Genomic DNA, 12,872 nt, shown 5'->3' on the forward strand with positions numbered 1-12,872 from the left:
TAGTCAATTATCTCGTGCTTTGCACCCGGCAGCGTGCCGCTGACAGGACTTCAACCTCACTGGCGAGATGGCTATGCATGATAGCCTACCTTTTACAATTGCGATTGCCAGGAGGCACCGGCGTTGCTATGGCAGCAAGGGATGAGAGTAGGGCTGCTCTGGTTGAGATGTGGACAAAGTGAAGCTTTATGAGGAAAGACGAGGGCGAGCCGGGACGACGAAACATTATAAGTTGTCTTTTTATTCATGTGACAGGTGCATGTGTGCAGCCTGGAAATAATGACAACTTATAGGCGGCAACGGGACATCTCGTGCGCGTGTACACGCACGTTCAATCTGTCATACACACATGCACACACATACACACACACACACTTTACCGTTGACTTGACCGGGACATATAGAACCGGTTTTCCTGGAGCTCCTTTCTTGTTGTGCTCTCCCAAAACGTTGGTCCCGACCTGAAATCCTTTAGACTTCACCCAAAATTTGAATTTGGCGTTGATGTGGCTGTTGTCGATATAAACGCCATCCGATTCGTCGTTCTGCAACAGTGTCTGCATGATTTTGTTATATTTTCGCCGGGTGACGGTCTTTGTTTTACCGGAGTCTCCATAAGTCCGGAGACACCAGTCTTGAAATTCACTGAACATCTCCGCCTCCAACACGACCGGACTCCGGCTCCTTTTGGGCGCATCCACGCACGCCTTTTTCGTTGCCATCGCTCCCTCTCTCCCTCTCTCTCTCTCTCTCTCTGTCTGAACCCGTTCAAACAGCCCAGGCTAATAAAGAAAAGACTTGGACGGGTTGGTTCTCCTCCTCTGGTCCCCGCTGTCCCGCGTCCAGGAGGCTTGGTTCAGGTTTTGGGACGCTACCTTCCTGTGGTTTCCCAGCAAAAGTGACCCGGACAGTAGCACACCTGTTTGCAGAGGAGCAGTGCTGTCCCGAACCGCAGTGGTGAAAAATGTCACTTCCTCACATCATCCGCTGAGGAGCAGAGAGGGGGGCTGTCCTACAGTACGCTGAGCGGGTATCTCCCACCTGTGCGTAAAACGCTCCTCACTAAAGGGTAGGCTATGAAGAAAAAACCCACAGTCCTCGCTAAACAACAAAGAACACAGACAAAAGCGTGGAAACAAACGTCGCTCTCAGTTCCTATCGACCTACTTTCTAACAGACAACACTATTTTCGGATGCGGGTTGCTCAACCCCTTTAAAAAAAAAAAAAAAAGCGCAAAGATGCTCGCAACACAATGTGCTCCTATAAGCCCACATATCCGATCAACACGCGCCACCTGGGATTGTTTCTGCTCCTCACACCTGTTTGAATGTGATTCGCACTTTTGCACTGTCTGCTCTTTCTATCCCGTAGAAGAAGAAAAAACACAAACGCGCAGACACTCATATCTGCATTACACTGGTAACTGGCTTAATTTGCAGCAAAGCCTGCGGTTTACAAGTAGCGTTATGTTGCCCAGACGCAGAGAGAAAATGTCCGATTTGGAGACGTAGAGGGTGAGGGCAGAATTTATTTGATACAAGAATATGCTAGAAGACACTGATAACACAATTTTCCTTTAAATAGGAAGCACTTTTTGAAGATGCAGTGATGTATAGATAAATAAAATGTGGGTAAAATAGTTGCACTCATTAGGGCAAACAAACAAATGTCTTCAAAAGACAATTTTCATTCAGGTCTACCTATTGTGATATGCAGCTTGTGCTCACCCTAAAACGATTGTGTAATACTGTGTAAATAAAAACATTAGATATTTTACATGTGTTTAGAAACCAATCAATTTCAGAGAAGTTTCTCTTGAGAAGCTTAAGGTTATTTAAATTACAGCATCTGCCCCAGTGCAGACAATAAATGAAAATAAACTATTTTTTAATTTAATTTCTACTCTGTCACGTTCATTTGTAGGAAGAAGGGAAGGAACAACTGCACACATTTAGGATCTGTATTTATCTCCGAGTAGTTTTCTGCCTGTGTGGGGTCGTGCTCTCATTGTGTGTGTGTGTGCGTGTGTGTGTGTGTGTGACTCCTCCTGGCCTGTGCATTATAGGCCCATGCTGGCGGTGGTGACTGCTGCTGTTGCCATGACAGCAGCGCAGCAGTGTCTCCGGCCGTGCAGAGGGTGAGTGGGATGCCCCGTCCTCATCTCTCCATCCTGACTCAGACAACGGCATGCTGGACACACACACACACACACAAAAAAAGCCCCACCCCGACTGAATGACGAACAGCTCGACACTCCTGTTAACAGCTCGTCAGATAAAGAAAAACTGAACGCACGTGTTTCTGTGTGTGTGTGTGTGTGTGTGTGTGTGTGTGTGTGTGTGTGTGCGTGTGAATGGTCGAGGCCGTTGCAAGATAGGCCTATTTCATTTCATTTCATTTCATCATTTGGTCTCGTGTTGTGTCTTCTCTCAGGACTGGCCTGCATGCAGGATGAGCCCCAGGCGCCCCCCATCCACCCCTCAGGGGAGGAAACAAGCTGCTCTTATTTTGAAAGGTTTGGTTTTAGACAATCTCCAGTTTGTTGTTATTGCAAAAAAAAAAAAAAAAAAAAAAAAAAAAACGGTGAAAATGACTATTCTCCTACATAGACTACTTTACAAAACCTGTGGTGAAAAGTTCATTTACTCAAGTACTTAAGTACAATTTTGAGGTACTTGTATAAATATTGCCATTATACCTGTACTCAGATTTCAGAGGGAAATATTATACTTATAGTTATATTACTATAAGTAATAATATATCCACTATATTTATCTGACAGCTTTAGTTACTATATTTTACATACAAAACATGTGATCAGCTTATGTTGCGTTATTATAGATTAAACTACCCAACTACTACAAATCAGTTAAAATTAGCTGCGTCTTGACTAGAAACAACATTGGTTCCCAACCTTTTTGGCTTGTGACCCCTTAAAATGAAGCTATGTTTAATTGTGACTCCGCAGGAACTTAGTGTGGTCACACACTAAAAATAACTGGGTCAAAACTGACCCAATTTGGGTCAAGCACCAACACAATAATGGATTAACGTTACCCAGCATCCATGGGTAGATAACCACCTAAGACAATAATCTACAGTAGCTCTTTTACTGTTTGCAACCGGCTGTTAATAACGTTTATCATTTGCAGGTTTGAAAGCCATACGCACAATGTTTAGTACAACTAACAATAATGTCAAGCACAACAAGCTCAAGTTTTACCTTAACACTGGGTCAAAATAACCATATTTTAGTTTGGGTAAAAACCCAACATTAATATAAATAATAACACTAAAGCTGGTTCAAAACAACTCATTGGTGAAGTTAACCCAGTATTACATTGGAGCTATAAAGACCCAAACCGGGTCGATTTTTAACCCAGTGATTTCTCCATTTTGGCTTTATCACACAAGGACTTTCAGAGGTCTTAAGAGGTGAAAGTCTCCAGTATTTTACTTATTTCAAAGATTTGTTGAGGCTGTAAGGGGTAAAGGCATCTAGTATTTCACAAGAAAAAAAAGTGCATTAGAGAAAAAGCAAGAAAATATGAACAAATATCTGTAACAGATTTTTTTTTATTCACCCCTTTAATCATCTGGACCCCTCAGATTTATCCTGGGACCCCTTGAGGGAATCTGACCCCCAGGTTGGGAACCACTGAACTACAACATTAAAATGTTGCTTACACATTAATCAGTAGTAGCCTAATAATAAAATAACATTATGTAATCATATAAATCACTCACAGGAGTGAGTTTCTGTCGCTACTCAAGTAAAGGATCTAAATACTTCTGGATAAAACACATTTAACCGGACTCAGGTTGCCCTCCTGTAATACATCGATCCCCCTCACCCTCTGAGTGGAGATCATCTCTCAGCGCCACCATCCGTGCGGTTCAGCTGTCAGACCTGTAGGCAGGGTCACGCCTCCTCAGTCCTAATGAGGCAAAACCGCTGTAATTACGCTCACAATCCCCCACTGAGCGCTTTTCTTTCACCATGAGGTGGACAACTCCTGTCCTGGAGGGCCACAGCGAGGGCTGTCTCGCACTGAGATACCCCACACTCAAAAATAACCTCTCAGTTAAAAACACAGGCCTGACGACAGCAGCTTCACACCCATCTGCTTACACCCTGACATGCACCCCACTAACCTCTGGATTAACTGAGTAGTATATCAACCTCCCTGTCCACCTACAGTGTCGCCTCCATCCCACAGATGAAATGTGTTTCCTACAAATGCTCCGATCATGCATTTTCTTTTTTGGCCAAGAAATATTTGTATCATTACTTTATAAGTATTTTACTGCTATTTATATGTTGTTTGTGTTTGTATCATAAAATACTATACATAAATATAAAACGTGTTATGCATATCCAGTAACATGTAAGCAGCATTTTAATGTTGCAACTGGTTGTGGATAAGCTAATTTTTGAAACTCTTTGGTAGTTTAATTGAAAATAATGCATCATATTTTAAAAGTTCATCATATGTTAATCTTAATCTGCAAAGTAACTATAGCTGTCAAATAAATGTAATAGAGTGAAAAGTACAATATTTGCCCCTAAAATGTAGTGGAATGGAAGTATGAAGTAAATACTCAAATGAAGTGCATCAAAATCACTTAAGTAACTTGAGTAAATGTACTTAAATGTACTTAAGTTAATTTCCTCCACCGACTGTATCACAGAGTGCTCATCCAGCCACAGTCTTTTCCTCGGGGGTATTTACACTGCTAACAAAGAGGATGTCTGCAGATCTCGCTGTAAAGAAAATTCTCGTGTAGTTGTAGTGTAAACAAACAAAATCTGTCTTCGAGGAGGAGGGTGCAACAACCTCTGCAGAGCTTGGGGGGGGGGGCATAGACAGTAAACAGAGGCAGAGAGACAGACAGTGACACAGAGCGGTGAGTGTTGGACTGAATAAGAGGCAGACACACTGTGAGGGGGAGTGATGGTGAATCAGCCTCAGTTAGGCTGACAAGTTTACCCTGCTCGCTGGTGTTGATCACCCAGAGTGATAGTCTGAGTGACAATTTGACAACTACTACTGCCTCCTGATGGTGGAGCTGAAAACTGCACCTCCCTTGCCCCCCCCCATGTCCTTCACAAGATCAATCAATAATATTTCTTCCTCTTTCAATTAACTGCATGGCTTGTTAGTCTGTGTTGGAATATTTGTATTGAAAATTCTTACATATATGAATGTTATAACATGCCTCCTTGTAGATAAAAGCGTCAGTTCACCCAAATCACATAAAAACACATTTTCCCACTTTGTCGTATTAAGTCATGAAAATCGTTTTATTTGCTGAGATTTTTAAATATAAGCCATTGAGATTCTTGCTACAAACTAAATACAATGAGATTGAAGTGAATGGAAATATTGTTATTTAATTTTCTATTTGTATTATTTTTGGTGCTTGTAGCGTTGAAAAAGGACATTTTAAAGACTCAACAGTAACATTTATTTCCAAATTGTCCTTGTTACTTAAGGGTATATCCACACACTCAATAGTTTTGAATGGGAAAATGTATTCACTAGAAAATGGTTTTAATGAAAACTGTCCACAACCAGGTCAGTGGATTATCCTTAATTAGATATGCTGCTTTTCAAATATCATTTTGCAATGTTTTCCATTCACATCCCTTGTAATAAATCAATCAGTCAAACTGAATTTGTATAGCATCTTTCATACAGGTTAGTGCTTTACAGATGACTGATAATAAGACAGTACAAATGTAAACAGTAAAACAATTTGAGACTAATGCACATGAGACATAAAAACATTGAAAATGTAATAATGAAACCAGTAAAATTGAGAAAAATAGATGTAAAAAGCTGATCCATACATACATACAACATATATACAATACAGTAATATAACAATACATTCATAAATTTGTTTCTAAATGTGATGATTAAGTGCCATGCCTTCTGGTTCTGTAGGTTAAATAAAAAGTATTAGAGGAATTTATCTCTCTAAATTAGGAATTTTTTTGTACTGTAATTGTATTTTGTTGCAATCTGACTGTGAAAAATGTATTGTCATTTTATTGTGAGCATTAAATTGTAATAGTCATCCAACCAAACCTGTACTGCATCTTTTAAACACAAACAGTAAATACATTTAAAGGCTTAAATTTAATCCTTAACAGGTTACATTAAACACATATGAGGTGCAGTGGTGTCCCAGACCTTTACAATAATCCATCACAGCCAAGTTAGATTTTCAGTAAGGAATAACAGTCCTATTGGTAATTCTCATGAAGATGAAAGAAAGTCTCATAAGATGTTTGAAATATATGTAAGATCCTATATATATATATATATATATATATATATATATATATATCTCCATCCTAAAAGAACCACTTATAAATGGGATTGGACTTTTTGACTGGAGAAATACCCTTTCAGAAAAACATGACAGTGTTTTGTTCTCTTCATACTGATGTTGTGTTTGATGTGTGATGAGACGTAGCTGTGTAAAGGAGAGGGGGAGCATGCCGACTGCATATCTAGTGTCTATTTTATCAACTCTCTCTCTCTTTGTCTGCTGAGACAGCCACAGCCGACCAGCCAGAAGTTGCATTTACCAGTCTGGCATGGTGAGGGGCTGCAATGCGACGTGAACACACACTGACAGCCGTATGGGACCATGAGGCAGGGAGCTGTGGGTCAGGGCCCGGGGTGGCTACAGGCCATCGGGACAGCGCAGCCAAGAGGCAGCCAGGAGACGACAGAATGGGCGCAGTCGCCATGGAAACACAAGCGGCCCAGGCAAATCATGGCAACTGGTAACTAAGTAACAGGAAACGACGGACCATAGAGGGCGATGAGTCTGGTTAATCATGATGAGAGGGGGTAGCAGAGAGAGAGGAAGGGAGGGACAATGACAGGGAGATAAGGGCCACAGTTCTGGCTCACCGCAGACCCCTCTCCCCCAAAGTGTGGGCTCATTCCCTCCCCACGTGCACTGCATTGACACTGGATTAGTGTCAGTGTGAGCTGGAGAGGCAGCCTCCACCCTTCTTTCACCATCATTTTCTTTGTAAATCCATGAGGGGGTGTAAATGAGCGCACACTACAAGGAGAGGGGAAATGAGCTGGAGTGCAGCTATTAAACTGAGCTTTTGTGTGTGCGAGTGAGTGTTGATATTAAAGCAGCTTTGATCAATATTTTTACAATAACAATGTGTCAAATGACAATGTGAAAACTATGTGAAAAGGGTCGCTCGTAGTGACGAACCTACAAAGGTTTTACGGAGCTTTATAGTGAGTTTCAGCTCATTGTTTAGCTGCTCGGCCGCAACTTTACTGTTGGCAGCTGTTTTCAGCAAAGAAAAGCTCTAAAAACCCACTGTACTACCTGCTCAGCACCAAACAGCAGACAGACACCGTTAGCGACTAGCTGGTGAACATAATGATTAGCATTTAGCAGTTAAAGAGCCAGATATTTCTGGTAGAGACCAAAAACAGAGCTAAAGGAGGGTGAAAACTGGACTTGATGAGGACAGTACGGCTGCCCCCTTGTATCGCTCTTCTACATTTAGTGCACAAATTTGAGTGTTCTTAAGTGTAGCATTTTGGTAATATCTGACATATATATATATATATATATATATATATATATATATATATATTGTAAAATGCAATTAACTACATGGGGTTGAAAGTGTAATATACTGTAACTTCCCCCCATGAAGTTTTTACCTTTTAAAAACTGAATCCATTTTTTTTTTAATTTTGAAAAAAAAAACCTTGTCACAATCCCTGAAAACCCTTAGTTTATTCAGATCCTGCCACTCCCTCATGCCCTGCAATCACCTCACCTGGTTTTTCCTGCCAATATCATCACCAGCAGCTCATTCCCTTAGTATTTATACCGATCCAGTTTCATTCACTCCCCGCCAGTGTGTTTTGCCTAGCTCTCCAGCGTTCTTGATTCCTGTTTTGCCTGATTCCTGGACTTTGGCTTTCCCTGCCTGCCCCTCGTCGGATTTGTTTGTCTGTTTGCCTGCCTGACCTAAGTAAACTGAACTTTCTTGGTACATTGCCTGCTTCTGTGTCGTGCTCTTGGGTTCTTGTCTACCACTCAACCAGAGACTTTACACTTAAATCATGCAGATCCAGTAAAATACCCTTAAGGAAAGGTATGTGTAGCTCAAATTAAACACCAGAAAAAACTAAAAAACATTGTTTTCAAACCCCTTAAATGGAGGCGATAACAATTTAAAAATCTTTAATATATTGTAATCCATTTATTTATTAATTAATTAACCTGAAACCTGGAGTGAAATCCTGCAAATTTGGAGCAACCCCTTGAATTTGCACCTTAAATGAAAAATGAAGGTCCTTTTATTGTACAAATTAAGGTGTACCTGTAACAGTAGTGGACTCAGGCTGTCTGAGGGGCAAAACAAAAATGGCACCAGCGCACAGAAAGTTTTGTAGCTCGTAGGGAAGCCTATATGGCACTGCATCATATTTTCTCCACGAGAAGGGCACCCTAGAGGGCACTTTATCATATTTTATTGACCATAGGGGCATCCAAAAGGGCATTTTTTTCCGTAAATGGGAGTTCACCAGTACAAGTACAAGCTACTATTATTATATTATATTACATATAATTATGTGTAGAACTTTTTGTGTAGATTATTTTGTTTACTACATATGTATTACACAAAATTGAAATCGTTTTAAATTGAATTAAATTAAAAGTGAATGCATAGAACCTCAGTATTTTCCTACACAACTATCCTAGAGAAGTTGCATGTCTGTCAGCCCAACCCGTCTTGAACACTCCTCTGCGGTCTGAGAGGCTTCGAGGGGCCCAGAGGAAGCCTGTTACCTCGACACAAAGACAGATTGTATCTGTGACCCCGGTGACCTAACCACTGCTCATAACAACAGCTTTATCTTTGACACAACATCTGCTTATTAAACTGGCAGGCATGAACAAGTTAAGTGCAACACATTCTGCTTGTCAAGTCATACACAAGTACAAGTTGTCAGCAAGCCAAACCCAAACATGACCATTACCTGATCTGTCCTATCACAAAGAGCTGATTTGCATGTAGCTACTTGATCAACGACCCCCTCTCACATGTTTGGGATCTGTCAGTGCCACCTGTGTGTGTGGCCTCGATCATGCCAATACTTCTCGGCCTCGACAGTTGTAATGGGTTCACTGTGGAGAGACACAAACACTCCCTGCTGCCCAAACGCTCTACAGCTCTTATTCTACCCTCCTGACTGGCTGTGACATGCTTATAGTGGCCCCCCCACAGCTGCACTGACATCCACTTTACCATGGCTGTGTGGCACGTCTGATTGCACCTGTCAGGCTCTGTCCTCTAAGCCTTATCCCCTAAATGCTCCCGCTGACCTTTGTCTCTGTTTTCTTCCCCTTTTTCAGACTTTTCTTCCTGGTTCTCAGACCACTTGTTATTCTTCCTTCTCTGCCTAAACCACATGACGCTCTCGAAAGTGGTTTACTTAAGATCTTTTAAGCCTCAGAGGCTCACATATGTTAAATGATTAATATGTTATTAATATGTATTAATAATTAATTGTTGATTGCATGTAATAGTTCAGTTTGTGCTAGTGTTGCTATTTTATTCACAAAACAGCAGGAGTTGCAATAAGTCACTGTTTTCAGAGGACAAATCTTCACAGCGTGACTGCTAAAGTTCCTTAACTTGCTTTCTGTTTGTTTTTTTGCCATTTAAATCTAACTCTTGAATCCTCTTTCTCATTGTACAATTCAAGGCGTTATTCTATACTTTTACAGTTAACAAATCCCATTAACGACCAGAACCAACAATGTGTTTGTGTTTCAACTAACATTTCTCAGATAAAACACAGAGACACAGTTAGCGACTAGCTGGTGAACATAAATGGAGAATTTAGCAGCTAAAGAGCCAGATATTTCCCTCAGGAGTTGGTAGAGACCAAAAACTGAGCTAATATAATACATTACAACTCCAAATTAATGATACTGTTGCTCCGTAACTGCTGGATGTGTATATAAGTAACTCTTTGCTAACAAGTTCTCCATATCAACTTAAAAGGTGATATGTCAGTGTTGTGTTTACAGCTTGTCTCTGCTGCCCCCAAGTGGCCGAATAAATCAGTAACTGCAGGTTTAAAAATGTCACAAATATATAGTTTAATTTTAATAAAGGTGAAATACTTTCCTAAAACAGCTGGGCACTGTAGTTTATAGCAAACGTTACTCAAACAAGACTAAATATTGTATTAGTTGGAACTATTTTCAGCGGCGGATTTAGCGGATGTTCATAGCAATAATAGATCCATGAGCTTGAAAGCTTATCAGACGCCAAAACACTGCTTATAATATTATGAAGACGGATTTTACAACTCTGGAAAGTTATCGCGGCTGCAATTATTTTACGTTTCATCACGACGTAAACAGTAGAAATACAGCTTTCTCTTTACAAAGTACCTACGAGGAATGTGCACTTGCAGGTATTTGATTGGCCGACGCAGTGCCTTGTCGGATGATGTTCAACTATTTTGCTGGACGACCCTGCCTTTGTTTTTATTTAGATTCCTCTGCGTTGGCACTCCTGCTGTGTCAATGCACTGATGAATGAGGGCATCCTCATACACATTTGGTGTTGACTCACGATAAACTACAGTTCATTACAGTTCAATGTTCATTACTCGTGAAAGTGGGTACGATTTTTCTTCATACACCTTGATATTACACGATTAATGTAACTGTGTTGCTATTTCGTGTCTTTCCATGCAATTTTCAGCATGAGGCAGGTGCAGCAGTAACATCTTACACTTAGAGAGTGAATCATAACTTCAAACAGAAGACAAAGATCAAATGGCATATGTAAATGAAAGTGCTGTAATGTTTTGAGTTTGAGGTTATTAGTTCTCTACCCAAAGTTAATCATTTACAGAAATGGCTAAACTGTGTCTGTCTCATTAAGTTATCTAATCGTGGAGCCTTGCAATCCTAGGCTAATGCAAGACCGTGTATTATCCAGATAAGAGCTGCTATCCATGATGATATTAATTGAATATTTGCTACAGAGGAGATATGTTAGGACAGCAAATGTACACACTCTTGCTTTCTTTACATATTATCATTCAAGCTTTTGACCAGTGTAATTTATGGTGGTGGTGGGGGGGTTCTCCTTTTGTAAGCAAGGTTACAATGGAGACTCCTGAATTCATTTGCCTGACCTCTTAACCCAACAAATGATGAAACTAAATAGAAAACTCCAAATTATCAATCTCTTTAAGAAGTTTTATAAGTACACACATATATATTCACACATTCTCCACCATTAAACCCCCACAGAACGACAGCCACATGAATGTAAGTGAACATCCAACGCCTTGTTTTCTTTCTCTCCACTTTGATGACCCTGCCCTTTGGGAGGATGGGCTGGTGGAGAGGTGGTCAGACAAACAAAGCCTACCCTGAACCCTGTGACCTTGCTGTAGGCTACCACAGATGGTGTCAAAAAAGGCCCAGAGTTATCTTCATAATGACATCATGAAGAGACATTCAGGGACAATTTGTTGTTTTCGGTATTAAAACAATATTTCACACTGTAAGAGCATTTTCACATTAACAGCTCTACACCTCAGTATCAGTCCATAAATACTGTGCCATGAATGTCAGCTCCCCCGTGGACACTCAGCCATCAGGGTTCAGCCTTTGTGGTCCTGTCTCTAACCATTCACTTACATTTATTCAGAGACTGAGCTTGAACATAAATTCAGACACACATTAACTCCTGGACCTCCTCAGTACTTTCAGTACCATCCTCTCTATAACAGAAATGCTGTAACTCATTTCAGTCATGCAAACCATGTTCCAAGGCACAAAATGTTACTTGGACCCTTGACAGTTATACAACAATTATGACAAATTTGTCACTGATTTGAATATGAACATCTCACTCCACAAGACACCACAATGTCTCACCTGACCACTCACTTTCTCAGTGTTTATGCTATAATACCTGCCAGTGAAAGCAATGAGGATATTCTCATTAATTACTGTAAACTGAGTTATAATGTGTATTGCTTGATATACAGTAAGAAACCTAAAAAGGGGAAAGCTTTGTAATTTGTATAGCTAACAATTCTTCTTCCCTCACAGTGCATGTAGGCGCACAGCTTTGCAGCAAGTGAAACACACTTCCGATATAGACAGCAGTTGGCCTTTTAGATATTTACTGGAAGCAATTGTGAAACTGTGAAAACAGTATTGGACAACAAATTCTATGCTGGGGATTAAAAATCTGAAAAATGAAATACCACAAACAATAGTTGGACCAAAGGTAGATCTTATGAAAATAAATTAGTACAGTAACAAGGAAACAAAAAATTAGACGCTTGTCTCTCATGACATTAAGAAACAAAGTATCATCAGTGAAAGATTGAAATTAAGTCCCCATAGGATGTACAATACAGTAATTAATCTAGTAAACATACAAATGTAAAAAGTAAACGTAAAATACACACCAGTTAGCCCAACAGTAAAGTAACAGTTACTGTTGGAATATTGTTAGCATATGGCAGGCTTGGTTAGCCTTAAACTGATAACAGAAAGTTAACAAATCAACAACCACAAAACTGCTGTAAAAAAAAAAAAAAGAAAACCTACAGATAATGCTCCAACAAAGGAATTTGGAGAGAAGATAAAAGATGGCTGTCGATATTTGCTTGGACACAGATCTGACAAAATGGTGGATGTAACGTCAGTTAAACTGCTATGGAACTGTGGCAGTAGTGGTTGCTACTAGCAACGAAATGTTAATTAAAACCAACTCCTGGTGACACGCCGGTGACCCATTTGAGTCCAATTATTTAAC

The 12,872-nt window shown here is 40.3% G+C and overlaps 1 protein-coding gene and 1 long non-coding RNA gene across 2 annotated transcripts in view; one reads left to right on the forward strand and one right to left on the reverse strand.

Annotated features, from left to right (window-relative positions):
- The window catches only part of nol4la (nucleolar protein 4-like a), a 25,914-nt gene extending 24,529 nt beyond the window's left edge, over nucleotides 1-1,385 (reverse strand). The window contains exon 1 of the mRNA XM_044210760.1: nucleotides 381-1,385. Within this exon, the coding sequence (XP_044066695.1) occupies nucleotides 381-722 (342 nt within the window). The 5' untranslated portion in view covers nucleotides 723-1,385. The remainder of the gene's footprint in view (nucleotides 1-380) is intronic.
- Nucleotides 1-7,302, forward strand: part of LOC122882866 — a 16,721-nt gene extending 9,419 nt beyond the window's left edge. The window contains exons 4-5 of the long non-coding RNA XR_006379477.1: nucleotides 2,435-2,516; nucleotides 6,572-7,302. This is a non-coding gene — a long non-coding RNA (uncharacterized LOC122882866). The remainder of the gene's footprint in view (nucleotides 1-2,434; nucleotides 2,517-6,571) is intronic.
- Nucleotides 7,303-12,872: the final 5,570 nt, after the last annotated feature.

The sequence above is a fragment of the Siniperca chuatsi genome, linkage group LG10 (genome assembly GCF_020085105.1).
Source record: "Siniperca chuatsi isolate FFG_IHB_CAS linkage group LG10, ASM2008510v1, whole genome shotgun sequence".
Taxonomy (NCBI): Eukaryota; Metazoa; Chordata; class Actinopteri; order Centrarchiformes; family Sinipercidae; genus Siniperca; species Siniperca chuatsi.